Genomic DNA, 27,866 nt, shown 5'->3' with positions numbered 1-27,866 from the left:
AACACAAATGAATAAGACATTCCTTTCTGTATGTGACATAGAGAAAACACACAGTGCTGTCCACATGTTGTAGCAAAATTATTCTGAACCTGTTATCTATAATAAGATAAATCAGTACAGTTATTCTTGAGGAAATTAACTATTGCCTCTGGAAACATGGCACTGTTTGTGCTGGAAGGTTCCCAAAACTGTCAAAGAAATAGCCGTTCCTGTGTTTTGTAGTATAGATAGCCACCCAATGCTCACCCGGCATGTTAGTAGGATGCGTGTTTACATTCAACATTGCAGGGTATTTACACACCGGGGATTTTGGGAGCTGATCGCTTGCTAGGACACCCATGAAATCTGAACCATTAATAATTCGCTTTCTAACAACACTAGTCAATTCTATGGTATTCATAGTGTTTTAGTAGTAATCCAATAACACTTGGCGTCTGTTTGATCTCAATAACTGAGTCAAAAACAGAATAACATGAGATTAACTGTGCGGAAATGTAATTAGCGAAACATTCCCTGAGCATCCGTCATCGTGCTCCAAATTAAAACAGAATAGTAAGTAGCCGGCACCAAAATCACTACAAGTTACAGCCAACGAGCTGTCTTTTAAATGACGACCTGTTTGTATCATTTGGTAATATTCTCTTGCGTATCTCTCTGAAAATTTGGCTGAAAAGGTTTCGCCGGATAGGAATGTCCATCGGCATGTAGACTTATGAACTCAGTGTCATAGCGTTTATAATTGAAGGGCTTATGTGCATAGCTCCCTGTATAACCCTCGTTGTCGACAAAACCTATTGTAACAGATTTAGGGATCTGTCCTATGTAGAGGTTTTCCTGGATGAATACCCACGTCCCAGCAGGGATGGAGAATGTTTTCAAAGCAACTCTGTCGATAGCGTATTTAGCATTCATATGCAGTAAAGCTCTGCTGTGGGCCAGTCTGATTGTAGGTGCAACAGCCACTTTTTTAACAAAAATGCTGGCTGACATGATCTTAACACTGTATTCATCAGTATTACTCAACACCATTGAGTAATAGTTTTTCTTGAAAAAACAAATCTGAGTGTATCTGAGTAATTTACTCCACTACACTGACTTCCTCGCTGCACTAGTCCCTCGTTATCGCCCTCTAGACGTGTCGTCCATATTGGCACTGGTGTCTTTACAAAACAGACCCATGCTGAACTGTGTATCCAGAGTGTATTTTCCATAGTTAATCAAACACTTGATTATTCCCCGGTATGTGTTTGAGGATTGTGTTATAGTCTATCTCCCAGCATTATATTGACCTGTGAGAAAAGTGTGCATCCTGGATAGTTTATACAAAGTTTAACATTGGTTGGATGATTCATCTACTGTTGGAGGTTTCAAAACCCCATAGACTTAGCATTTGTTGGATGATTCAGCCCCGGTTGGAGGTTTCGAAACCCCATAGGCTAAACATTAGTTGGATGATTCAGCCCCGGTTTGAGGTTTCGAAACTCATTTAAATAAATGGCTGTTATGACACAACTCTTGAGTGCTTAAGAGATAGTACGAATAAATATTTTTGTGAGAAAGTATTTCTTGGGAAGATGAACACAAGAGAGACCTTCTTCCAAGGCTTACAGGTGTCTTTACAGAAACAATAACATATATTTAAACAAAAAACTATTAAAAAAATGTCTGTTATGCCACTACTCTCTAGTGGGCAAGAAATAGTATGAAGAAATATTTTTGTGAGAAAGTATTTATTGGCAAGATGAACACAAGAAAGACCTTCTTCCAATGCTTTCAGGCGTCTTTACAGTAACAATAAGAGATATTTAAACATAAAAAATGAAAATAAAAATGCTGATACAACACAACTCTCTAGTGGACAAGAAATACTCCTGACTACTGATGGCACTCCTGTGACAACTGTTGGCACTGGCAGCTTGTGGCACCTAATGACACCTACATATAAGCAGAGGAAGAGTGAAGATACATTTTTTTTTTTTAAATATTCGAACATTTAGGCATAACCACTTGTTAGAGACACTCTGTAGATGCTTGGATGTCATGAAAAAGTGAAAAAAAAAAAAAAAATTGAAAAACGTATTAGTTATTGATTATTGCAGCTGATCATCTTTATTAAGGCCTAATAATCAGAAAATATTCTATTTTTGTTTCAAAACAGCCTAAATCATGACGTTGATGGCGGAAGTATTTCAATAAAGTAAACGTTGAACCCGGTTGCTCACAGGCATACAGCTTTAAGCCAGCTACATAGATTGACTTATTCGGACCGTTACTGAGTTGCATTTCCCATCTGATTTCAATGGGTGCTGTTTATATTCAGGGGTTTATGATCTACGTGTTAGAAAATAATTTTTTCTCCAGTTAAAATCTACTATGATGATGATAAAACTGATTTATGGCAGCTGACCTATAGTATCAACAATGAGTGTTCTCAGGAAATGTGACTCCGCTCGGCAGCTTATTGACGGGTGCTGAACGAGTGCTGCTCGCTTGCCACAGTTGTGGCACCTGACTGACGCCTGACTGACGCTTGCCGCTGAAGTGCCACTGCGGTGCCAGTGCCATAAGGAGGATCTCGGCCTTGCACTAGTATTTGACTGAAATGCTTTCAAAATAACTATTTATAGAATGTCACCAGGGGCCTATTTTTAAAAACACTCTTGCAGTGTTATTCAGAATACAAACAGGAGTAACAGTAACTTTAGAAATACAATTTGTATATCCATACTGTAGTATATATATATATATATATATATATATATATATATATATATATATATATATTGTGCAATACATGTATATGCAAGGCATTTTACACTACATTGTTCTATTTGTATTGTATATCACAGTTCTTATACGCAGTACACTTGAATCAGCACATTCAGAATGACAGTTTTATGAAAACATTGCTGGATAAGTGCTCACAGAGCGCAGTAGAAATTGCATAAAGCTTTCTTTGACGAATCACTGCCAATCAGGGCAGGGAGGTTATTGATCTTCTGTCTCTATTGATAATTTCTCATATGTGGGACACTGGATGTAGTCTATTGCTCATGTGCAGGCGCATAGAGGTGCAATCTTTCACTTATAACCACGTCATAAAACTTAAGCTCCTGGACATTTGTGTAATAACCACTGGAAAAGGAAAGTTGTCCCCCCCAGACCTGTGTTGAAAGAGAACAGTGCTGGCTGATTTGGGAGGGAAAGTGTCGGGCAGAACAACTCACCCCTTCAGTGAAGGATGCAGTTGACCTGGGATGTGGAGTGTGAGTGTGAGGAAGCTGGAAGCTGTCACGTCGTGCCTGGTGTTTCTGGCTTCTTACTGATCTACTCACTTGTAGCCGCATATGTGTCTGCTGCTGTCAAAAGGCACACGCTATTGGAAGTCTCTGCCTCCTTACAATAGAAGATCTACTCTTAGCATGAGAAGCAGCTTGATGTTTATTGTTGCAGTGATGGACAATGCATTTGCCTGCTTTGTGTGATGGATGAACACAAAGGTCAAGACACTGTCTCAGCAACAACAGAAAGGAAAGAGAAACAAGTAATAATAATTAGAAGAGAAGCCTCGGCTAGGATGTCACCAAAGTAAAGGGCCTCCATTGTCAAGGTTGTTCTAGTGAAGCATCAGTATAGTTTTGTGTGTGTTTGTTAAACACCAGCGCTTGATCATTGCTCATTATTTGATTGTATTCCATAAAATGGCAAAACAAATGGGAAAGGCCGATGTTTATAATGGCACAGGTGGCAAAGTATTTGTGTGTGTGTGTATGTTACATGTTTCTCATTCTGTAATGTAAACTCAGCATTTTATTTTGTAGAATTATTGTAATAAATGGAAAAGATGAAAAGCTCATACAGAATGTTTGTGATTGCATATTTTTTCGAATTATCTTGTTTGTGAAAATGAAATGGAAAGAGCAAACAGTAGTCTGTTTAAACCCATCTCAGTTTCCCCAGATCCGCTTGATGGACAGACTGACATCTGGCAAACTTTGTCTCTGTTGCTGCCACCTTCTAATTTTGCCATTGAAACACCTTTTCAAATCCTACATACCAGGGGTTAAATAGGTTTTGTAAATGCATTTTAAATTTTATATTTTTAAATAGATTAATTAATAAATAAATAAATAGATTTTTTTCTCGCTCACTAATTTTAAATGCAGAAAATCGTATTATTACATGTATGCATTTTTTTTTAAATATAATGTAACACTGTAGTTTTATCCAAAAAAATGTTTAAAAGACATCTTGTAAAAGAGTGGCTTGGCAACCCCTTTGATAGATTGCCAAATTGCCAAAGGACCAACATTAGCATTCATCAGTCATGTTTCTGGCCACTTGATGATTATAAGTGTTCACTTTATTTTCAACACTGTTTGGATCTCCACCAACTCCTGAGGGAAATATGTGTTCACCAGCTATTTGTTAATCTGTTAAAGGCAGCAGATAGCCTGCATTTTTTACTTTTTATTTGAAAACAGCTGCTGTTGCTGGAAATTCAGTTCATGCCAGTAAAGTTGCAGGTCGTTGAACATAAACAAAAAACTGAAAGACACCAAAATGTTCTGTGGAGCATAAGAGGACAGCAGTCAGATACTTTTCTGTGGATTCATCACAATCAGTACTCATTTAATCCATTGTCAATATGGAAATATTGATTAAAACAGCTTGATTTTTTTTTATAAGCAATTACTGCAATGTGTGATTAAAAACAAATCATTGAGTAACGTTGCTTTGACTCAAGTTTGAAAACTCTTAATGTTTGACTCTGATAGTGGAGCGACTTTGTTTTACTCTGAAACTCACAGACCAGTCAGCACATGTGTGTCACCAAGAAGCCACTCCTTCACAGAAAGTGAAAGTAGCTCCGTCAGTCTGAGCGGGAGAACAATGGCGTACAGTCCGGATTTGTTCGACTGCTCCATCTGTTTACAGATACTGGATGATCCTGTGACGACGGCTTGTGGACACAGTTACTGTACACAATGCATCAATGCCTTCTGGGATGTGTATAATAACAGCGGAAAGAGTTACAGCTGCCCTCAGTGCAGGCAGACGTTCTCCCCCAGGCCTGTGCTGAAGAGGAACACACTTCTGGCTGCCCTGCTCGAGGAACACAAGAGGAAACAAAGTCAAAATGATGCTGCTGCTGCTGACACCTATGCTGCACCTGGTGACGTGCAATGTGACGCTTGCACAGAGAGGAAAAGAAAAGCTTGGATGTTCTGTCCGGTGTGTTTGGCCTCTTACTGCGAGACTCACCTGAAGCCTCACTTTGAGTTGCCACCACTACAGAAACACAATCTGATTCAAGCCTCTGCATGGATCAAAGACAGCATCTGTGGCCGCCACGGCAAACTTTTGGAGATTTTCTGCCGCTCAGATCAGCAGTTCGTATGCCTGCTGTGTGTGATGGATGACCACAAAGGTCATGACACGGTGACAGTTGCGGCAGAGAAGTGTGAAATGCAGGTAATTCAGTTCATCCCCATGCTCAAGTCATTTTTAATGTCACTGAGGTTCCGAAAAAGATCCTGGATTTGTGTTTCAACAGAGACAACTGGAGCGAGGTAAACAGGAAATTGCAGACAGAGTGCAGAATTCGGAGAAGGAAATGGCAGAGCTGAGGCAGGCTGCAGGCTCTATAAGAGTGAGTGCAAACACAAGTACTTCTACTACTATTCATAAATATATTTCTTTGCTTTCAAAATCCTGATACAAGAAAGTATACAATGTACACATTTGCTGTTAACGGACAGATAAAGAAACGAGAAAAAAGGGTGTGAACTGTGGGCAACGGTGGAATTTCACTTCTCTCTTTGACAGCGAAGAATGATGACGATATTAAGCCACTCACACATTTATATGAATACTGAAAATAAAGAATAAGAGGCTTGGTGCATGCAGACTGTATATTTACCATTCCATTACCTATACTACCACACTATTTAGTTTACCAGAAAAAGATTTAGTACGTCCCCGTTAAAAAGTATGTCAAATATACCAGGACTTTTTGCAGTATGCAATCCAGCATGCTTTTCTGGCTATTCTGACCCACAATCCTTTGTGCAGCAGATATATGAGGAAGTGGAAGGTGCCATGTTATGATGAGGTAGTATGTCTCATTGAATGCATTCTGCATGCAACAGTACGTACTCTGTAAAGGCAGCTGCAGTACGTACTACATATAAAAAGAAAAAGGATGCGATCGGGAACACAGCTAGAGACACCAGCAGGAAGAATGGCTGAAGTAATCTTCACTGCTAAAGCCCAAACTGTTTGGCTTGTGACCTCTTATGAGCTTGTGTTCTTGCCAAGAGTTAGATAATAACATTGATATAACTCTCATGTATTTCTGTAAAATATGATGCTGCAACCAGAGGCTGGTTAGCTTAGCTTAGTTTAGCATAAAGACTTGGAACAGAGGGAAACATCTAGCCCTAACTGTGATTCTGCTTGTGGTCACGTGTGAGACTTTCTGAAGTCTATGCGTCACTGTGAGGTAACCAGGCAAGCAGTGCTGACACCAGGCTCTGCAAAAGATCCTGGATCAGTCTTCTCCTTTAACTCCAGGCTAAAAAATGTACACCCCAAAATGCAAACAATTCCATTTAAATTATATATTTATATTTTAGATTGTTATACTTGAATAATCATCATTGACCTGAAGAGGTAAAAAAACATTTGTTTGGAGTGTCCAGACCTCTAGGTTGAGAACCACTGACCTAGACCACTATTACAGGCTTTAAAACAATGTCAAGTGTTTGACATGTTTTGTTTTTAAATGGCATAAAAAAAATCATATGTTACAGAATAACTTAAGGGAGTTTAAAGTAGCCCAGGTTTTTGTAAATATGCAGTAATTCAAAATAGTCATCAATCATAACAGGACAAATGTTGACTGTTTCCTATACAAGGATGCTGCATGGGAGGCGTGTGATGACCTGGAGCGACTGTGTGTTGAGCGCATCCGTATGTTTGTTTGCTCTGTGGAGAGGAAGCGCTCTGAGATGAGAGAGAAAGTTGGAGAAGCAGAGAAAGCTGGAATGGACTGGACCAACAATCATCTCGGCCAACTGGAGCGTGAAGTGTTTGAGCTGAGGAGGAGAGAGGATGAACTCCACCAGCTCTCACTGACAGAGGACCCCATTCAGTTTCTGCAGGTGATTACATGTTTACAGTCTTAGAAAGTATATAACAATTTATATCTCATTTTTGTCGCTTAATTAAAAGAAAATGTTTCAGTCACACAATGTATTTGTTTGCCCTGTGCAGGGTTTCCAAGCTCTGGGTGGCCTCCCTGTGTTCACAGACTCACATGAAGGACTGACAGAGTTTACCTCCAAACAAATGGATAAACTGAAAAATATATGCAGCAAAGAAAAAAAAGAATTATTCAGTCACTCTGAAGAAAATCTGGGTAAGAAAGACCAGAATCGGTGCTCTAAACCTTATAATTAAGTTTGGTCTGGTCTTTGTATTTCCTGCTATTGTATAGACAGAATCATCAGTGTTTTTTTTTGTTTGTTTCAACAGTGTCAAAACTGCCAATGCTGCGTAAGAAAAGCACATCAAGGACATACCTTTTGAACTGCTATAAGAGTAAGCACAAGGTTAATTCACTTTGCACAAATATCAAACATGAAAAGATTCCCCAGCCAAATGAATGTTTCATCTTTCCCTGCAGACTCCACAGTGGAGGTGGATCCCAACACAGTGGCTGCATGTCTTTGCTTGTCCCACAGAAACAGAGCGATATCGTGGAGTGACGGGGACCAGGCTCATCCTGATCACCCCGACAGATTCACCTTCTATCACCAGGCGCTGTGCAAAGTGGGCCTTCAGGACAGCCACTACTGGGAGGTGAAGTGGGATGGTGGCATTGTCGACTTGGCCCTGTCCTACAAAGGCATCGAAAGAAAGGGTTCAGGCAGCGGCTGCTGTTTTGGCCACAATGAGCTCTCCTGGAAATTAACCTGCTCTTCGTCCGGCTGCGCATTTTGGCACAATAATCTTCACAAAGGCCAGATTCCTCCGGTTCTCTCTCGCAGAGTGGGCATACACCTTGATTACAAAGCAGGAACACTGGGCTTCTACAGTGTTTCTGGCTCAAACAGTTTGACACAGCTGATCCAAATCCAGACCACCTTCACTGAACCTCTCTATCCTGGGTTTTCTGTTGATTTAGGTTCAACACTGAAAATATGCAAAATCTAAGCCAGTTTGTATTAAAACATGTTAGCCATAGGAACATCTGCCATTTATGATTCAGGGATGGAAAAAAGCACAACAGTAGGACAATTATGAACATGTGCAAAGTTAATCATATTTGTGTGTGTGAGTTAGAGACGTGTATGCATCAATAGTAATTACAACATACAGTATGTGAGAATCTTGATTGAGAATCAAAGAGTGGAAAATGGAAATTTCTTCTGGTATATTTTGTACTTTTTTTCTCTTAAATGTTCCTAAATACATTATCAAAATACCTTGTTTTATCACTGATAAAAGACAATGTTTTAATTGTCTTAAACAAACTTAGAATTGCTTCATTGTAAGACTTTGATGGCTAAACCATATTTCTATATTTTGTTCTTTATGTTCTACAATGGAATAATAATCAAATCACAGCACATCTTCAAAGGGGCCGTGAAAAGATTGTTTCTCAGTAACTTGTAACCTGATTTTAGTTATGAAATTATCTTGGAACATATCGGCTGTTTTTTATGTGTTGCTTGTTGTATGTTGGAGGACCACAATGGAAATAAGCCATTTCAAATTTGTTGTTTTAATCATTGATGATGTTTATTTTGTACTTTTACTTATCAAACAAAGCAAACAAGTAAATCAAGTAGAGTGTATTTGCTCTAGTTTAACAGACTCAAATAAAGGACCATACTAATGACATGTCTATCATTCATTTGATTTAATGTGCTAATATTTACATTCAGTGTTCTAAATATGATTTGCAAATGTATTTCAACATAATTCACTCATTTACAGGTCATTTCCACAAAATTAAAATAACAGTCCACAGTTACATGTTCAATTATATGCATACATTCTGTAATTGTTTGTAAAAACAACATCATTATGTTAATTCAAAATACTATATATATATATAGTTCACATTTTCTCAAGTCACAGACTTGAACATAGTAACATGCAGCGCCAGCGCCATGCAGCAGATGTAATGATGAAGGCGATCATAAAATAGATTCAACAGATTGGTTTGTGTAGGAACAATCCACAGTGTCGTAGAACCGCAGACAGGCCTTGTAATGCAGCAGCTTCTCAGTCAGAGGGCTGATGGTCAGTGCCTTTCCCTGCACAGTCAGGTCTTTGTACCTGGTCAGCATCAGTGAGATGAGAATGATATGGCACACTAGATTGTGCTAATTTAACTTGTATTTCACATGTTTGTATGTATTATATGATCTGTAGGCCTACCTGTTGGATACACTCCAAAACACAAAGGTATTTACAGCCATCAGTGTGGCCAGGAGGAAGAAGAACCTCTCCAGATTCCCATCATGCAATATGTTTGGGTAGAAGTTGCCTGTAAACGAGTATCAACGTGGTCATATCAGCATCAGTAGCATCGTTTTTTCAGTCAAATTCACATGTCAATGTAATTTGTTATTGGTAGAAAACAGGCAATGCCGTATTTGTACTCATTTTACCTCCAGAAAGAAAGAACACCAGCTGAATGATGAAGGCTCCCAGAAAGCAGCCTCCTCCGTAGGACAGGGTGAGGAAGTGCAGGGAGATCCCTCTGATGTGGCTCGGGGTCAGCTGGAAAGATATGAGGGAACCTGCCAGGGAGGAAGTGACAGCATAAGCGTTAGATCACCTTTCCTGCTCTTTATTTGTGACATATAGGGCAGCATTTCTGACTGGGGGAAAGTCAAATGCCTTTTTGTGCCAGTTTGTGCTAATTTGATAAATCAGAAGTTTCTGGGCAAGATGCACCATGTAAGACCTGCATCAAGTGAAATTATGGAGACCTTGAGTCTGTCACATACATGCAGGAGTGACGAGAGCCTCTGCGAGACCAAGCAGGATGTACTGAGGAGCCAGCTGGAAACATGGCATGGATGACACTTGCAGAACTTTTCCAGACAGGGTCTGCTCCACCAGAGGGTATGCCTTCCTCTGCAGCTCAGACAAACCTGCCACTAGGACCGACAGGGTGGCACACGCATGGCCCAGAGCTGGAAGGGGAGGATGGACAGGGAGGGGTGATGAGAGAGGGGGCTGCAGAATAATTATGGAAGGAAAGAGGGAGGACGAAAGAGGCAGAAGAGCAAGAGAGACATTAGAATTATGTGTGCATTAGTGGGGGAGGGGGACGTGCGTGTGTGCACATGGAGATACTCACTGATGACTTTTGCAGGGGCCAGAGGAGTTTTTTCCTTAGAGAGGTAGCAAGTGGTCACACATTCGATGAGTGGCGCTAAGAGCAGCAGAGGTAGGATACTGATCACATTCATGGCGCCGATGGGCAACAGGAGGTTGGTGAGGTGAAGGTTTGAGTTCATCGTCTGTATGTAGTAACCTGAGGGAATCTGTGGAAAACATTCTTAGCCTCCCTTCATGTGATAAAACATGGACATGATCCTTTTTCATGCTTTATAATAAAGACCCATAATATTCCCAGTGACCTGCCTGTGTGATGCAGGCTCTGTAAAGCAGCTGAAGGCTATAAAGAGGGAAGAGCTTGGCCAGAACTTTGACGTTTTCGACATGCGTTTCGCTGTAACGCCCGCCATTGTTCTCTTTGGCCCGGTCCAGCCAAGATCCCACATCTCCACTCAGGTGACGAGAGTGGAGGCAGCACATTTTGAGAGAGTTCAAGAAAACTCCCAGTGTGGTCAACAGTGATCCACCTGCAGCGTGACAGACACACAAAGGAACAAAATGAAATGTGTGTGGCACTGTATGTAGTGTGACTGTATACCAGTTTGTATGTCTCTCGTTTTCATGTACGTTACCTTTATTTGGTTTATAGGTGAGTTTGTTCCGCATCATGTGTATGGCGATTAGAGCCAGCAGTACAGAGGTGAAGGGGATGAGGAAGCCCAGATTTTTGCCCACAGACTGCTGGATGTAAGCGATACCCAGAAACACGACAGTGGAATTCAGGTTGACCAGCCAGTAGAACCTAAACATAAATAAAACAAATATCACACTCACTTCCCTCATGAACATACTGTTTGCAGATGTCACCAAATAACACATGAGTAGATGGAAACATTATTTCCATCTACTCATAAGTAGACACATTATTTTTTAGTCATGCTAGTGATGTGGCTAGGGATGGCCACAATTGTATGAATTGCCGTGAAACAATCCAGGCATTCATGATCCCCAGAAGAGGAACCCTACTGATTCTTTGACTTGACCTCTAGTGCCACCATGATGTTGCATTTTTGTTTTTTAGTGATATATCTTGACAACTGTTGAGTAATTTGGTACAAACATTCATGTTCCCCTCACGATGAATTGCATGATCCATTGACTTTTTGTCTAGTACCATCATTAGGTCATTTTAATGTCAAATTACTGTCAAATGAACTCCACAATCACCCAAGCGCCACTTGTGGGGCATTAGAGTTCTTGCTTGCTCTCCATAATCAACCAAGAACAACACCACTCACCAGTTGAAGAAGGACAGGAGCTGGTGCTGATTGTAGCACTGCAGGCTGTAGGCTCCCATGGGACAGAGGATGGCCCGGATGCCGCCGATGCCCAGTGCAGCAGCCAGGAGTCCGGTGTAGAACAAGATTTGCTGCTCCCGAGGTTTCAGCTGGTGCGTCATGTGATGAGTGTCAATGTAGAAATCTTCAAACGGGAATGCCACCACCGGCAGCATGGCTGTGCCTAGAAAGCACAAGTGACAGGTGAAGGTCATGGTATGTAAGATAAGATAAGATAATCCTTTATTCGTCCCACAGTGGGGAAATTCACAGGATCACAGCAGCAAAGTGGACAGTGCACACGAGATACAGAGTAAAAAAACAAGAGCAACAAGTAATATAAATAAGTAAATAAGTAATAAACAGTAAGAATATAAACTAAGTACAATAGTACAAAAAGTACATAATCCACAGTAAGTATAACTAAAATACTAAAATATTATATATACAGACAGGGTATTTTTATTGCACAGTATGTTTCTATTGCACAGCTTTTTAGTGTTTTTTGGTGTTGTGTGGTCTACTGGGAGCACAACTGGTTGTGCAGCCTGACAGCAGCAGGAAGGAAGGACCTGCGGTACCATGTGGTTGCAGCTATGGATTTCAAAGCAGGAGTGTGACTTCACAGAAGCAGATCCATGACTAAGCACCTTAATATAATTACTAACGCTCGTGAAATGAGCTCTAAAGGTTAAGATTTGTCACATATTTGTGCAACTGTCTCGTTCATGTCACAGATAAAAATCTTGTCTTTTAAACTGGCAGAGTTAAGCCTCAGTACATAATATGTTGAATCTTATAACAGAAATAAACTATAGTTTTAGCACAAATTTAATCACATCAGACAACATGAATTAACTATTAACTGTGTCTTACCAAAGAAATGAAGGAAAGCGCACAAGTAGAGCACCTTGCTCCTTCCCAAGCAGGTCTCTGCAAACCACCCAACCAGAACAGGGGTCAGGGTGCTGGCTCCTATGAAGCACAGGTTGACTGTGGCAGCCAGGTAGTTATCATAGCCCAGCTTCACGGTGCAGAAGAGAATCGTGTTGCATACAATGCCAAAGAAAGTGAATCTCTCACACAGCTCCACAAGCAGTACACAGATGATAACTTGAAGCTTCTTGCGGGACTTCCTTTGTGGTCCAGAGTCTGGAAGAGGGGTCTGAGAGAGTCGACGCAGTCGGCCTCTGCGCTCTGGCAGTCTCTGAAGGTCTCCTGCCACCATACCACCTGGCCGGTGAGCTGGCTGCTGGGCTGCTCGGTTGGCTGGATACGGTCAGTAAAGGACCATGAAGCTCTGAATGAGAACTCCTGCCCTTCGAGGAGAGGACCAGCAGAGGCCAGAGCTGGAATCCCTCACCCTGGTGTGACTCTGGAGACACGTTGGATCAGACACACCTACCTGCATTCTGCTCTTGCTGGCTGCTGATTATCCTCCTGTGTCATGATCTTACTCAGAACTGTAGACGCCTCACAGGGAAGTGACACATTATAGAAAATTGTATCCAGGAGGAGTGATGGATGGGAGCGCCCTAGAAATATTTCTATGATTACCGACAAGATACAGACATGTGGTTGTTGTTCTTTTTTCATTAATGACTTATTCAGAGCAGTGGTGGAAAGTAACTAAGTTCACAAGTACTGTACTTAAGTACAAATATTCAGGTACTTGAGTATTTCCATATTATGCTACTTTTTACTTTTGCTCCATTATATTTCAGAGGGAAATATTTTAGGTACATTTTTACTCCACTTAATTTATTTGATAACTTTAGTTACTAGTAACTTTGCAGATTCAGATTATTAATACAAATGTAATCAACAATTAAATCATGAGAGGCATAGTTAAAATTCACCCCACACCCCAATGCATCAATAATCCAAACTCATTAACATGAAATACACACATATACATAATATCTGAAATAGACGTAATGCATAATCCATACTTTTACTTTTGATACGATAGAAAGACTTTCTGTACATTTAATGTACTGAAGTTTTGGATTTCAGACTTTTAATGCTAACTAAGTATTTCTACCCTGTGGTATTGCTACTTTTACTTAAAAGATCAGAGTACTTCTTCGACCACTGATACTGAGTTACTATAGCTGTACACTGCTGCCACTTGATTTGAAACTTTGATCAAACTAAATAATTATTTGCAATGAACAAAGTCACAGGTTAAATGAGTATTAACAACTCAGAGACACTGCATAATGTTGTCTATGTAGTAGGCATTAGCATTAAGAGACAATAAACAAGACAACAAATACATTTTGTGCTGCAAGTAATTACAAACACTCACTAAATGCCACATGTCTTTGTGAAAGCAGCCCTTCAGTGTGCAACCTCAAATTAGAGCACCAGCTGCTAATTAAACTGATAATGTTGAGTGGGAGTGAGACAGAGTGCACCGACAGGTCAACTTAAACTGGATCAGAGCTGCTAGACAAAGAAAAACTGCCTGTTATTATAGGGAGTGAACTCATTGTCTGAAGCACAACAACAAAAGCACAGCTCAGTCAAGGACTGAACAGAATAACACTGGAATAAAACAGTACCTGAGGATACAAATATTACATTTTCACTCAGAAACTATCACCAAAATAAGATCAAATAAATCATTCATGCAAATCTCAATAATATTGTACAACCTCTGTATAAATAAAGCTTTTTAATCTTCTAAATGTCCTAAAGCGTTTTTTCATGAAGAGGAATGAGCTGCAGTGAATTTAACATCTTACAAGCTATAATGAGATAAGATAAGATAAGATAAGATAAGATAAAATAAGATAAGATAATCCCGCAGTGGGGAAATTCACAGGATCACAGCAGCAAAGTGGACAGTGCACACAAGATACAGAGTAAAAAACAAGAGCAACAAGTAATATAAATAAGTAAATAAGTAATAAACAGTAAGAATATCAACTAAGTAAAAGTACAAAAAGTACAAAATCCACAGTAAGTATAACTAAAAAATACTAAAATACTAAAATATTATACAGACAGGGTATTTTTATTGCACGGTGTGTTTATATTGCACAGAAGTGTGCAATAGAAATAGTTTTGGTGTTGTGTGGTTTACTGGGAGCACAGCTGGTTGTGCAGCCTGACAGCAGCTGCAGAGTGACCTGCGGTACCTCTCCTTCACACACCGGGGAGCTGCACATTACATTACAGTCATTTAGATGCTTTTATCCAAAGTGACTTACAATTCAGTATCTATCTATCTATCTATCTATCTATCTATCTATCTATCTATCTATCTATCTATCCGGGAGCATTTTTGGGGTTAAGTGTCTTGCTCAAGGACACATTGACATGAGACTAGCAGAGCAGGAGCCGGGGATCAAACCGCCGCCCCTGTGATTGAAAGGCGGCCCTGCTCTCCACTTATCCACGGTCACCCAGCTGGCCTTATTGATGAGTTTGTTCAGTCTCTTCCCGTTAGCTACCGAGATGCTGCTGCCCAGCAGACCACTCCATAGAAGATGGTTGATGCCACCACAGAGTCGAAGAAGGTCCTCAGGAGTGCTCCCTGCACTCCAAAAGACCTCAGTCTCCTCAGCAGATAGAGTCTGCTCTGACCCTTTATATAGAGTGATTGTATGTGGTTAATCCAGTCCAGTTTATTGTTCAAGTGAACACCCAGGTACTTATAAGATCTCACAATCTCAATGTCCGTTCCCTGGATGTTCACTGACAAGAGGAATCAGCGGCCTTGCTTATGAATTGAAACAAGATTGTTTTATGAAGGCTTGAATATTATTTGTGTTAAAACGTGTATATTTGATTAGAAATTGAATGAAAGAATTCACAATTGGAGGTAAAATTGACAAAACAATGTAAAGCTTTATTGTAATTGTCTCTAACAACAATATTGCATCTGCACCTCCAATCAGGTGTCATTCAGATAAATAAATAATCTATTACCAATTATACAATCAAAATAAAAGGGTAAATAATGAGATATATTGCAAGAGCATAAATATTGCATTTAGCCCCTTTATATTATTCCTTTTTTTACATTATGCCATTGTTATAATATTTACAAAACAATGCCGTACCGCTTTGAATACATGATTTTAAAATGTTTTATATAGTTTTATATAGATAAAGATAAGTATATCTACGTAAAAAAACTGAGATGTCGAGAGATACACGGGGAGTGTGTAAGCGTCAAGCGTCACCATGGTTACAGAGGCAGCGTGGCGCAGTGTATTATGGGAAAAGAGCTGTTTGCAAATCAGTTCCAGCGTTGGTGAAAAAGACGAACACAACAAGCGAGACTTTTCTTCAAATATACGCAGAAAGGTGGGTTACGAAATGTTCACAGTTCGTTCAGATATAGCAAGAGACAGAGCACACATGCACTGTGGAGTTAGCTTGCATAGCACTTATTATTAAACCTTCGCAGCACGTTAGATAATATTCAAGCTAAGTTTGCTAACCCACGCTAGCTGTTCGTTTCCTTTGAGTGCTAATGTTAGCCTCCACTTTGCTAACCGTTTAAACGAAGTGTTGAAATGAGCCTCGGCTAACAATAGCTTTAGTAAGTTATGTTTGTGTTACTGAAACGTTGTATATGTTTGTTTGACATTAGATAACAGACAAAACTCTCACATAACTTATGTAAAACATTCTCATGTGTTGTGTTCTCAGGCTAACAATGTCTGCAGGGAGGATGCCGAGCTGTCCTGCCTCTGTTACCGAGGGCTTCAGCTCGACCCCTGTCAAAACCATCCAGGGGAAAGACTTCAACCCAAAGGGCTTTGACGACGGCGTCCTATCCGACGACGAAGACACCTTCTCTCTGCTTTCTCCAATCTATCACGACAGCTTTGACAGTGATGAAGACCTGGAGCCCAGCCCAGCTCAGCAGACTTCACCCAGACAGAGCGACACCTCCAGACTCAGCGTTTCACCATTCAGGTACTGCGGACTTCTTCAAGCTTAAGATACTTTACGAAACGTGACCAAAGACTGCATGATTCAGGCAGATACAATGCAAGTGTACAGTAGGATATGTATTCATTTTACACCTGTTTTTGTTTTAGATGTGAGCTACCAAGAACACCTTCAGTGCAGATGTTGAATGCTGTTGAGCCAGCAGGTGCACCTTCTCTCAGTGCATGGGAAATGTGGCTGGTGAACAAAGCCAAAGAAGACCGTTTCAAATTGGAAAAACAAGCAGAGGAGGCAAGCCACAGTTAATTATCATTTATATCCCTGTATAACTGTTGCAGTTGTTACTTTCCTTACGTCCCTTTGCTTTTTGTATGTTTTATGGTTTACATACGGCTAGCCATAGTTTTTTCCTTTTCATCAAATATAATATATGTTATTTGTATTCCCAAACATACATTCTTATTGCATTTGGTCTGAATAGAGTTGTAAAATGTTTTGTATCCTTTTATTTATAAATTAGGAGCAGTTACGGAAAGAAAAAATAGAACATGAAGAAAGGGAGCGGGAACAGAAAAAGATTGTCATGGAAGAGAAGATCCAAGAATGGCTGAAGATGAAAATAGAACAGGTAGGTCCCTGCTACTTTTAAAGTCAGTAAAGCTGTGTGTTTAATTACAAGGTAATGCTACACTATCAAATGCTGACATATCTGTCACTTTTTTTTTTTCATGCAATCCCAGGAGAAGCAGGAGCAACTCATCAAACTGAGCAAAGAGGAGGAGGAGATACAGAGGCAGCAGGAGAAACAGAGGGAGACTGAACAGAAAGCTCAACAAAAGTACAAAGTCTGGCTGCAGAAGAAGAACCAAGAAAAAATACAATTGGAGAAGAAGAATAAAGTAATGTGGATCTTTTTATTATTAAGTTATTCTGTTAAATGTTATTTGTGACGAGCAGAAACAGACAGATTCTGATCCCTTTATCTTGACAGGAGGCAGCTGCCCTGAAGGAGGAGCAGGAGACAGAGCGCCACAAGAGGGCAGAGGAGAAGTTTAAGGACTGGCTGGCAAAAGCCAATGAAAAAAGCAGAGCAGATCCCAAATCACCTTGCTACCCAACAAGTACGGTCATTTTAGTCATCTGGGAATTATTAACTAGGCTTTATTAACTTTAGACTAACTCACACCATATCATTGATAGTAACAATATAATGTAGCAATAATATGTTTAATGTTGGCCTTAGACCGCATCAGATGTCATTGTAGCTTATTCATTTAATTTGCCCAGAATTCTCTTGCATTGATTTATTTATTTTTTTCAGGTCCTTACGACAAATCCTACTCATCACCCAGCTTCTACAATCCGATCCCCTGGAAGCCGATTCATGTCCCTCCTCAGGAAATAACACCGAATAAGACATCTGTCAAGAAACCTCAGAAACAACAAAAATGGCAACAAAGCTCCAGCACCGCTTTAAGACTATGGAACTCTGCCAGTGCAGCGCAGAGAAGATGACACAGCAGTCTGTGACTGATGCGGTAGCTTAGTTACGGCTCAAATATGATTTCATCGCCACTCATCCTCTCTACCACAGCTGAGACTCTGTTGAATCACAGAAATATCTCTGTTCTCTAATATGAATATGGTAATTTAGCTACCATATCTATATTTTGATTTGCTATATTGTTGTACACTGGAGTGATTTTGTAATGATGCACTAGCTCAAATTAGTTTTGACATGAGGATGTAAGGATGTCTGAATTTTGGGGATTTTTACATGACTTCACAAAGATGATTATAATTTTATACAGTCAGCTTTCGTACCACGATAAAGCATAAATGTTGTCATGACTAGACACTAAACAGCCTGGAGTTTATTTTGTTTTATCCTGTACATATAATCAATGTACTATTTAGATTAAAAAAAAAAGGCATTATCCAAGTTATTTTTCCCTGTTGTGCTTGTCTCATTTGTTCCATCACTAAACGGTCAACAAAACCACATTTCATTGCATTTAATAAGTATAGCCACAAACACCCACACAACAGGAAGAAGGTGGCTGGTGGTCACAGCCAAAGATAGACCCGGCTTGGTCAAGTGCCCCTCACACTCACACATTGTTCCGTGTCCAGCTGTGCCTTGTTCTTCTGTGGGCTGAGATGACGACAGAACAAGTGAGGGGGTGGAAAGAGAGAGAGACTGATTCAGATTCAGAGCAGTAAGCTCATTCTGTGTTAACATCACACTGATATCAATGTATGCTGCCTGAGGTAAAATGATTTCAATTACACTTTTTCTGTCTTGTCTTTAAACTCTTTCAATGTCTGTCGGGTTTTGCTCGCGCTTATGCAATGCTTAACCCCTTTCTGTTGAGTGCCGTGGAATGTGTTAGTTGACAGTAGTCAGTGAGGGGTTAACAGCGTAGGACCTTTTTAAATGTACAAAAAACATTCTGGGGTCCAAAGGACAGCTGTTAAGACAAATGTCAAGTGTTTACATTGTCAGGAGAAGTTAAATTGCAGGAGCAGTTTAATCTGTTTGCTCAGGGCTGTTTGCACACTGAGCCTTGAAAGCAAAACCTGTCCTCATGAAGAACTACAAAACTGTTCAAAGTCAACCTCCAGCACTGTCTGGGTACCTCTATCTCTAAACTGGTAGAGTTAGAGGTCTAACTAAAATAGTATGTCATAACCAGTTCGTTCGAAAACCAACTAGAGCTGAGTGTCTAACTGTGTCTAACCCTATCACATCTAAATTTCTGAGCCAGTAACTTTGGTAGTGAACAATGTTTTAGGTCATTGACTTTTATTTCTGCCTCTTCCAGGTATTGTGTCCTATTACGGAGCCTGAATAGAAAAAAACAAAAACCCATATCCCAAGATGCAGTGGTGCAGGTGGGCTGGCAGTTGGAGATCACACCTACCAAGACAGGTAAGGGGCGTGTCTATCTATAATAACCTTAGAATGGAGGTGAAAGGTGTAGAGGGCAGACAGAGGGACAGTCTACAGGGCAGCAGTGCAGACTAAACTTCAGTTTAAGACTTCAAGATTGTGTCTGATTGTGTGGCGTTGACATGCAAACAAGCACAGGATGAAGAAACACTACTTTTTGGATGCTGACTTTTACTTCCAGGAAAAAAGGGATTTGAATCCTCTGCTATGGGATACTTAAGTTGATTTTGAAGTTGTTTTCTGTTGTTTGCAGAGTAGAGTTTGTGACTGAGGTTAAAAATGGCAGAAGAAGCAAACTGTTGGAAAAAAAACTGGGTTTAACAGTGAGATTATTTTAGGATTTTGAGTGTTTTTTTTTTTTTTATCTCAGACTGGGACGACTACCTGCGGATCACACATATTCAGCTGGAGCCACATGAACTGTTATACTACAGCTGCTGTAAACCTGATTAGACTCCTTTTCTGACAAGGCTGCTGTTCCTGTAAATGCTCTCAATTTTTTATTGACACAACTTTGAAGGAACCAGTTCTGTTGCATAGAGGCACAAAGGTCTTGGATCTAGTATTTCAGCCTCTTTGTGTGTTTTTAGTGTATACATATTCCTCCTTCCACCATGCAGCCTGCAGGGCCGGAGATTGAGGACTCTTTCGACTTCCTTTTTAAAATCATCCTGGTTGGGGACTCAGATGTGGGGAAGACCTGTGTTGTCCAGAGCTTCAAATCTGGAATATTCATCGCGAAGCAGCAAAACACCATCGGTGTGGATTTTACTGTTCGCACCCTGGACATTGATGGCAAGAAGGTGAAGGTGGGTGACATGCTCTCTGCGCTTAGATTCCACATACATTCGGGATCATTTAATTTAATCATGGGTATGTTTTTTATATTAACAAAAGCATGATTAGATGTGTTATGTACTTTCTCTTATCTTAAAGTATATACTCCCCTTTCTTCAGTTGATCATCAGTTTTTCTTTCAGAGAAGGAGTGGTTGACTGTTAGCTTTCTGGGTGTGTTCATTAGTTAACTGCATGAATGTGTTGTTAAGGTAAATAGTTCTGTACACATGGTTTAAAAAGGACTTCACAGCATTTCTGAATAACTTACACTTAACACACACTTTGTAACCATTTAAGTCATATTGGATTGAGTTGTGTGTTGTGTTGTTCTTGCAGATGCAGGTGTGGGACACTGCAGGACAGGAGCGTTTTCGCACCATAACTCAAAGCTACTACCGCAGTGCCCACGGGGCCTTGGTGGCCTATGACATCACACGCCGCAGCACATTTGAATCTGTTTCCCACTGGATCAGGGAGGTGGAGCAGTTTGGAGCGTCCAGTGTGGTGCTGATCCTCATCGGTAAGCAGAGTGAAAATCAGATGGTCGGCCAGTAAACCCTAAATCCTAGACTGAAGGACACAATACACCAGTGGTTCCCAACCTTTTCATTCTGACAGACGATCCGCAACTATTTTGACCATTTAGAAACTGTCATCTCTCAACTAAAAACTTGCTCAATCAATTGATGGTTTCATCTTTTACATCAATTGTAAACTGTAAAATGTTTGGATTTTGGACTGTTGGTCTGTTGAGCTAAAACTATCAGTGGACTAAATCAATGATTCTCAAATTGGGGTCCAGGGACCCCCAGGGGTCTGTGGCAGTCTATCGGGGGGGGGTCTGTGAAATAATTTGCTATGAATTACAAAATGATGCTCTATTATTAAAAGGTGCATATCTACAGATTGGGACCATTTGCACCAATAAAACAAGAATGTTGTGCCTAAAAGTTTGGAGAACCCTGGATTAAATGATGTGTCAATAGACAATACTATTTTGATAATCAATTAAACGTAATTTTTCAAGAAAAATTACTAAACAGCATCTGGTTCCAGCTTCTTAAATATGAGGATTTGATGCTTTGTCATATATGATAGTGAACTCAATAATTTGGGGTTTGTACTACTGGTCGGACAAAACAAGCAATATCAATACATCACACCGGGATCTAGTAAACTGTGAAAAATGCCGGTAGATTGAGAAATAATAATTCACAATGTATGTCATTTTATAGACAGAACGATAAATTGAGAAAGTGATATTGATTGATAACTTTGTGCACGTCCCGCTCTGTTTATCCTTGCAGGTAATAAGTCAGACCTTCAAGCTCAGAGGCAGGTGTTGTTCGAGGATGCGTGCACTCTGGCAGAAAACAACGGTGTTCTGGCTGCTCTGGAAACGTCAGCCAAGGAGGCCCAGAACGTGGAGGCAGCCTTCATCCTCATGGCCCGGGAGCTGCTGGCACGCAACGGCATGACCATCGTAGACGAGAGTTCCCAAGACTCGCCTCAATTCATGCTGAGTAACAACTCCCACCCGGTCCACGGCACCGAGTCTTCAGATAAAGAGTGCAGTTGCTGAGTGGACTGAAGTAGGAGCGTGTTGTTAAAGACTTGTTTGAAAAATAGTGTCTGCAGTTTAGGAGAAACTATATATGTCGCATTGTGTGTGTGTGTGTGTGTGTGTGTGTGTGTGTGAGAGAGTGAACGTTTTGTACATATTTTGACCTTTAATATTTATACAGTTTGTAGAATTAGTAACAGTTTTTAAATGGCGGTTGCTTATCAAACGTGTTTTGTGATATTCTCCTGAGGATAACAGCTGCTGAATGTGATAGCGACCCCAGCATTACAAACCGCACCTCTGCTGGAGGACTCTGTGCTAAGATGTACTACAGTATACAGAATATTTTCACATGACAAGGTTGTGTCATTTATCCTTTTATTCAGTATGTTTTTTTTCAGTACATTACCAGAGTTCCACAGTTTTATCCTATGATTAAAGTCACCTGCAGATCCTACATTATTATTATTATTATTATTATACCCGTCAGTTACAAATATAACAAACCTGCACCGTGTGACATTTTCACTGGTGCTACAGCTGTAAGTACATTCTTTCTCCAATATAAGTCTTTAATTACAAACATTCACATGAACTATTCATAACATTTTCATTACTTTAAACATTTGACAGAAAAGTAGCACCTTTTTAAATTTTTGCTGTAACTGTGGTACTTTCTCAATTTCACAAATTAAAATTTAATTAAAATGACCGTACCCTTGATTGAGGCTTAAATCCAAACTGAACTGAAACTTAACGTCATCAGCATTAGTGGTTAGGCACTCGCCCTATCTTAAAAACAAATCAAGCTGAAATATGATAGCAGTAAAAACAAACAGCAGGACTGGTGAAGACCTGCTGGGGTATATTTTCCAAAGGCAAGATGACCCAGTTAGGTAGACGGTTGTGCAAATAATAAAATCCATCTTTTTCTCTAGAGAACATGTGTCATAGACAAACTATCGGATGTGTCTTTATAGAGCTATTCCTGGATTAATCTGAATGTCATCCAGTTTAAGTTTGAACTATTTCTCTCATCCATGAACCGACAGATACGATATAAAAGTCTGATTGCACTAAACATGCATGTAACTCAACACAGACTCCTTCACAATCCATGTGCTTTAAAAAAAGAGAAGACTCTGTTGTACAAAGGCAAGAAAGTACACAATGTCCCTCTTGATAAACTTCAGTCCTTGACATACAGTTTATAGGCAGGGCCATTAGAAACAGTGATGTGTGTGTTGTTCATAATAATAATAATACAAATTAAAATAGTGCAGCAGTTTGTGACACATTACCATGACTTACAGACTTAAAATGGGTGTAACTCTAATATATTTAGTGTTAAAACTGCATATTGTTGCATTTTGCCGCTGAGTCTATGGCACTTTGTGAAAATCTCGTAGAACAAGCCGCTGAAACAAGCTCCATCTGCCCTGAGATAACCAGGGGCATGGACAAGTACAAAGTCCTACTCCAGAGGCCAGCCTTCCTGCTGAAACACCAGCTCCACCGCGTCCTTCACATCCTGCACCACGAAGGACGGCTGCGTGAGGCTGGGGTCGAAGCGGAAGTCCCTGTGGCCGTGAAAGACGCGCTGCTCCGAGGGCAGCTCCTGCTTGTCTCTGCTGTACACTCCTGTGCACACCAGGATGGAGCTGCACCCCTCTGGGAGGTCCTCCTCTGCCCCGAACACGGCCGACGCTCCGCCCAGTTCTGCCGATGTCATTTTTGTTTCTGCCAAGAGATCTACACCTCCTCCGCCACTCTTAGCCTGCCTCTGGGCCTTGGTTCGCTGGGAAGCCTGAAGGTAGTGGTTGTAGAGGTTGGCGCCGTATATGTCAGCCATGGGGTTATCACTATAACAAGAGATGGAGTGACAACACAATTAAAAAGGAGCCCTTTCTTCAAATCAACATCTTTGTGTTAAACAAAAGGACAAACGGTACGATTTTGAAGTGTAGAATGTGTGTCTAAAAGTCAAGAGACGACCGAGTCCCTCACCCTATTGCGTACAGCCTCTTCACAGGTGTGGTCCAGCCGAGTCTCTCGGCCTGCTGACTAATCAGTAGCTCGGCGTAGTTATAAGTCACCACACTGGGTTTACCGATCAGAGCCTCGTACTTCAGGTCGTAGCCTGTGACCTTCTTGTACAGGCTCTCTAAGCACACCAGGAACATGCCGTGACCAAACCTATGAGGCGGGGACATTTAGTAGAACACCACTTTCAATATTGTTTCAGGGTGTGTATTTTTTTGATATACTGTACCTGGGATTCTTGGCCTCGGCCATCCACAGCAGGTCCATGTTACAGGCCAGGACCGGGATGTGAGGGTACCGCATCGAACTCCAGGCATCGTCTGGGTTCCCATTTGTGTGGAGCACGTCTACGATAAGCTGGAGGTTGGTCTCCCATCTGATTGGCTCACCAAATAAGATGACAGCTGTGGGAACAAACAGGAAAATAAAGATAGAACATAAAAGACAGCCATACCTGTGTTCTTTGTAAATTGATAATCAATTATTACGCATTACACTTGTTGACTGTGTGTGGACACATACCGTGTATTGGTGGTAAGCCTTTGCTGGTGGGAATCTGTAAGACATTATACCAACTGATAAGATGTCTCACTCATCCGGAGCTGAACATAAACTGGCTTCAACATTAACACTTCTTACGCTGTCTTTGGGCCTTCTGTCGTGATCTACGACATCTAGGAGAGAATATGCCTCTCTGAGCATATCTATGGTGACAACATCCTGAAAGCCAAGGCTGAAGTTTGGTGGGTTAAAGTCAAACACAAATGAGCCCCAAATCACAAATGAAGGAAACACTTCTGTCTAACAAAAGAGTCACGGATATCACCTGCTTTTGATGGGATTTTTTCATTCTATGATTTGTTTCCTGAGGTATAACTTACTACATGTCTTCATACATTAGGAAGGCGTCAAGCACTGGGGGATTCACAGATTTGTTTAGAGAAGAAAGTAAGAATAAAATCCAAGGTTTTAAATATTCACACTTGAATTAATAACAAACCACACCAATCCGCCATGACAAATTACAAAATAGAGGCAAGAAATCTGTGAAAGGGCCTCACTGAGTCGGTCGTACAGCAAAGGGAACAAAGGGTGCAAAGATTAAATACTGATAACAAAATAGAGCATGAACAAAACTACACTGAATAAACAGAACATGCACACTTTGAGGTCAACATCCAGAGCGAGTGCAGAAAAGCAGACCCCCTGATTTTAAAACAGGATACTTGTGTGCGACCTCCTCGATGGGGCCCTGTCCCGAAACCAGCACCCGCATTTTGTGGAACTGGGTGAACATTCGCAAAGGACTGTGGGACAGCACCACCTGGTCTGGAGACACCTGAGAAATAAAAAAAAAAATGACGTCAGAGATGAAAAAACACAAGACAAAGCAAGGCGAGGACACGTACAATGATTTAAAAGCTGTTTTAAATGTACATTTACCTCCACCTCGAGCAAATGGGACAGATGCTCCGCTTTGGTCTGCCTCATGCAGTTCCCAGCATTGGTGACAAACACCACAGGCACCTTGTATTTCCCATTGCTGTCCACCAGGTTCCTAAAGCACTGCTTGGCTGCAGGGATCAGCGTCCTGCCCCGCACCAGCACCCCATCGATGTCAAAGAGGAGCCCGAAGGAGCCGGGGCCCTGAGGAGGGAGCTGGGCCAGGGAATGGGGCCATGTGCAGCATGAAAACATGGGGTTGTTCATTAACGTGCTGCTACACTACAGGTCAAGCGCTCCTCATTGTCTCGTCATTTCAGACACAGGGAACCGCGTGAGACTTTGTTCCCAGACTGTGTCAATTACACAGCACGCTTTTATTGGAGTAGATAACTCATTGATGAGCGGATGAATAAGATAGTAATAACTGAGGTTGTAAATGTGTGGTGTGCCACCATGCGACCATTCCTGCGTGTGTGCTGCTGTGATTTGCTTGAAACATGTTGATCTATATGTGTGTCTTTCCTGCTGTTACACGTCTCAACCTTTTAACATTGAGGTTGGAAACAAACAAGTACACCGGCTGTTAAAAGAGTTACAGTGCATGTCATTTTCTTAACTTTGTCATCATTCATCCTTAACATAAATTGAATAAAGTTTGAAATTAGCGTCCACTTACATGGCTGTAATATCGTGAGGTCGAAGGCGAGGTGTTGACTTGTTTAGCTGCTCCCTCACAGCTTGATTTCAGCAGCTGCCAACCAGTCCTCAGAGACCTTATTCTCTGCATTTCTTGTGGCACTTGTGTTTTCAAGCAGGCGGGTAAACAAACGACAACAAAAGACAGAGCTAAGCTAGCTTTAGCTGAGCTATTGGTAACTGTCTACTTACGACGGGAGCAATGGGTCATGGTATCTCAAACAGTAAGAGTCTCTATTCAACTCTGTTCTATCTCCTCACATGTAGCTGCCATCATTCAACAGCGACCTCTGATGACAACGACTGAGCATGCGCAGAGCCGGTTATTTACCGGAAACACTGCACGTTTGAGTGTGATCAGTTTTTGCAGAAATTAAAGTGAATCCCTCATTAATCAGCCTTCACAACTGAAACACACATTTTAGTTTTCAAAATTATAAACGGAATTGAAGACTCTCTGTAGGATGTCATAATACAACATATGGCGTGTAAAGTAATGTAGTAATATCAATAAATAAAATAGTCAGATTAAATTGATTTAATTGTAAATGTGTGATTTCATTGTTTATTTAATTACATTTCTTTTTATTCAGAAATTAAGCCTTCTTAAAATATTTCCTATGTTTTTATAAAATATATAATTCATAAATAGGTATGATAGACTACCTATATTTCTAATGAAAACAAATGTTACAACATTTGTGAACATAGTTCAATGTGCCTCTATTTCAGTGTTTAATTAATTCCTGTTTTTACTATTTTTGTCCTTTACTGCTTTTTTCCTTTTTATTTTATATTTCCTTTCATGCAATTTATTATAACCCAAGAGTAAAACAGTGCCTTCTATTGGCACTGTTTTACTCTTGGGTTATAATGAATGGAACTATGTTTTGATTGATATCGCTACAAAGGTCAGCACCACTTGGACTATTCCATGTCCCCTCCTCTCAGAGTGGTATGTTCCACCTTCATGGTCTCCCCAGTATAATTCAGATCCAGGAGTTTATCCTCAGTTCAAGTAGTTCGAACAATTAAGCCTAAAACGGACGTTACTGCCTTTGAATTGTTTTCTACCATTGAACTGTAAGTACATCAAGGTGCATGCTACTATGAATAATGTACAATATATTCATTCCTTTTTAGGTAAATCTGGCTCTTTTTTTCATTTCCCCTGCTGCTGGTCATCATAATTGGCTTCCACCTGTGTAGAGTCTGTTGTTAATGTTACTCCATGCATTGTGTTTCTGTGTTTATTCATTTGAAACTCGTTGTATTGCTGTAATCATACTCACTGTAAGTTTTGTCAGGTAATATGACCATACATTTGCATTTGTTGTATTCACATGCTGTAGTCTTGGTTCCTACTTGTGGGTTTTATAACTAACGTTAGTTATCTTGATTTGTAATTGCTGCCTAGCTGCTATTGCCTGTAATGAGATAATTTTGTGTAGCTGGCACCATTGTGGCCTTTTGGTTCTACCTTGTGGCAGTGTTATGCATAGTGGTGCATTGCTCAGTTCCTTACAATGCCTGTTTCTATTTTGTTCTATTCCTCCTTTTGCAGAAAACACACACACACACACACACACACACACACACACACACACACACATACATACATACATACATACATAACACAAACTATATGAAGGGTATTCCTGTACATGTTGTCAAGCCAAACTCAGCAAAAAAGTGTTTTGATGGTTTCC

At 40.5% G+C, this 27,866-nt stretch overlaps 5 protein-coding genes across 6 annotated transcripts; 3 read left to right on the top strand and 2 right to left on the bottom strand.

Moving 5' to 3' along the window:
• Nucleotides 1-4,892: 4,892 nt before the first annotated feature.
• Nucleotides 4,893-8,910, top strand: LOC137881822 (E3 ubiquitin/ISG15 ligase TRIM25-like). Its single transcript, XM_068723958.1, has 6 exons — nt 4,893-5,475; nt 5,558-5,653; nt 6,921-7,166; nt 7,279-7,423; nt 7,540-7,605; nt 7,691-8,910. The coding sequence occupies exons 1-6, from the start codon at nt 4,894-4,896 to the stop codon at nt 8,218-8,220; spliced, it is 1,665 nt and encodes a 554-aa protein (XP_068580059.1). The 5' UTR covers nt 4,893; the 3' UTR covers nt 8,221-8,910.
• Nucleotides 8,911-9,209: 299 nt separating this feature from the next.
• slc15a5 (solute carrier family 15 member 5) lies at nt 9,210-12,930 on the bottom strand. Its single transcript, XM_068722847.1, has 9 exons — nt 12,579-12,930; nt 11,664-11,886; nt 10,998-11,167; nt 10,672-10,892; nt 10,385-10,571; nt 10,029-10,217; nt 9,687-9,818; nt 9,454-9,562; nt 9,210-9,351 (listed from the first exon to the last, which is right to left on the bottom strand). Exons 1-9 carry the CDS (start codon nt 12,928-12,930, stop codon nt 9,210-9,212), a joined length of 1,725 nt encoding a protein of 574 aa, XP_068578948.1.
• Nucleotides 12,931-15,946: 3,016 nt separating this feature from the next.
• On the top strand, nt 15,947-18,562 carry ccdc34 (coiled-coil domain containing 34). Its single transcript, XM_068722849.1, has 7 exons — nt 15,947-16,022; nt 16,371-16,640; nt 16,766-16,907; nt 17,137-17,244; nt 17,357-17,515; nt 17,608-17,737; nt 17,938-18,562. Exons 2-7 carry the CDS (start codon nt 16,378-16,380, stop codon nt 18,129-18,131), a joined length of 996 nt encoding a protein of 331 aa, XP_068578950.1. The 5' UTR covers nt 15,947-16,022; nt 16,371-16,377; the 3' UTR covers nt 18,132-18,562.
• Nucleotides 18,563-18,800: 238 nt separating this feature from the next.
• On the top strand, nt 18,801-22,331 carry rab19 (RAB19, member RAS oncogene family). 2 transcript variants are annotated; one of them, XM_068722850.1, is made up of 5 exons: nt 18,801-18,887; nt 19,442-19,548; nt 20,190-20,378; nt 20,745-20,928; nt 21,716-22,331. In XM_068722850.1, the coding sequence occupies exons 2-5, from the start codon at nt 19,498-19,500 to the stop codon at nt 21,988-21,990; spliced, it is 699 nt and encodes a 232-aa protein (XP_068578951.1). In that variant the 5' UTR covers nt 18,801-18,887; nt 19,442-19,497; the 3' UTR covers nt 21,991-22,331. The 2 variants fall into 2 exon arrangements, with proteins under 2 accessions (XP_068578951.1, XP_068578952.1); XM_068722851.1 differs by lacking the exon at nt 18,801-18,887 and having other exon boundaries at nt 19,450-19,548; nt 19,940-20,378.
• A 454-nt stretch (nt 22,332-22,785) lies between these two features.
• hdhd5 (haloacid dehalogenase like hydrolase domain containing 5) lies at nt 22,786-26,435 on the bottom strand. The gene is made up of 8 exons (XM_068722848.1): nt 26,138-26,435; nt 25,459-25,674; nt 25,242-25,354; nt 24,655-24,748; nt 24,538-24,571; nt 24,245-24,419; nt 23,980-24,168; nt 22,786-23,834 (listed from the first exon to the last, which is right to left on the bottom strand). Exons 1-8 carry the CDS (start codon nt 26,246-26,248, stop codon nt 23,447-23,449), a joined length of 1,320 nt encoding a protein of 439 aa, XP_068578949.1. The 5' UTR covers nt 26,249-26,435; the 3' UTR covers nt 22,786-23,446.
• Nucleotides 26,436-27,866: the final 1,431 nt, after the last annotated feature.

The sequence above is a fragment of the Cebidichthys violaceus genome, unplaced genomic scaffold (assembly GCF_023349555.1).
Source record: "Cebidichthys violaceus isolate CVI_PGR_0920_01 unplaced genomic scaffold, fCebVio1.0.p SCAF_3, whole genome shotgun sequence".
In the NCBI taxonomy this organism is placed as follows: Eukaryota; Metazoa; Chordata; class Actinopteri; order Perciformes; family Stichaeidae; genus Cebidichthys; species Cebidichthys violaceus.
Note: the sequence above shows the minus strand (reverse complement) of the source record. Positions and strands in the feature narration are given on the sequence as shown.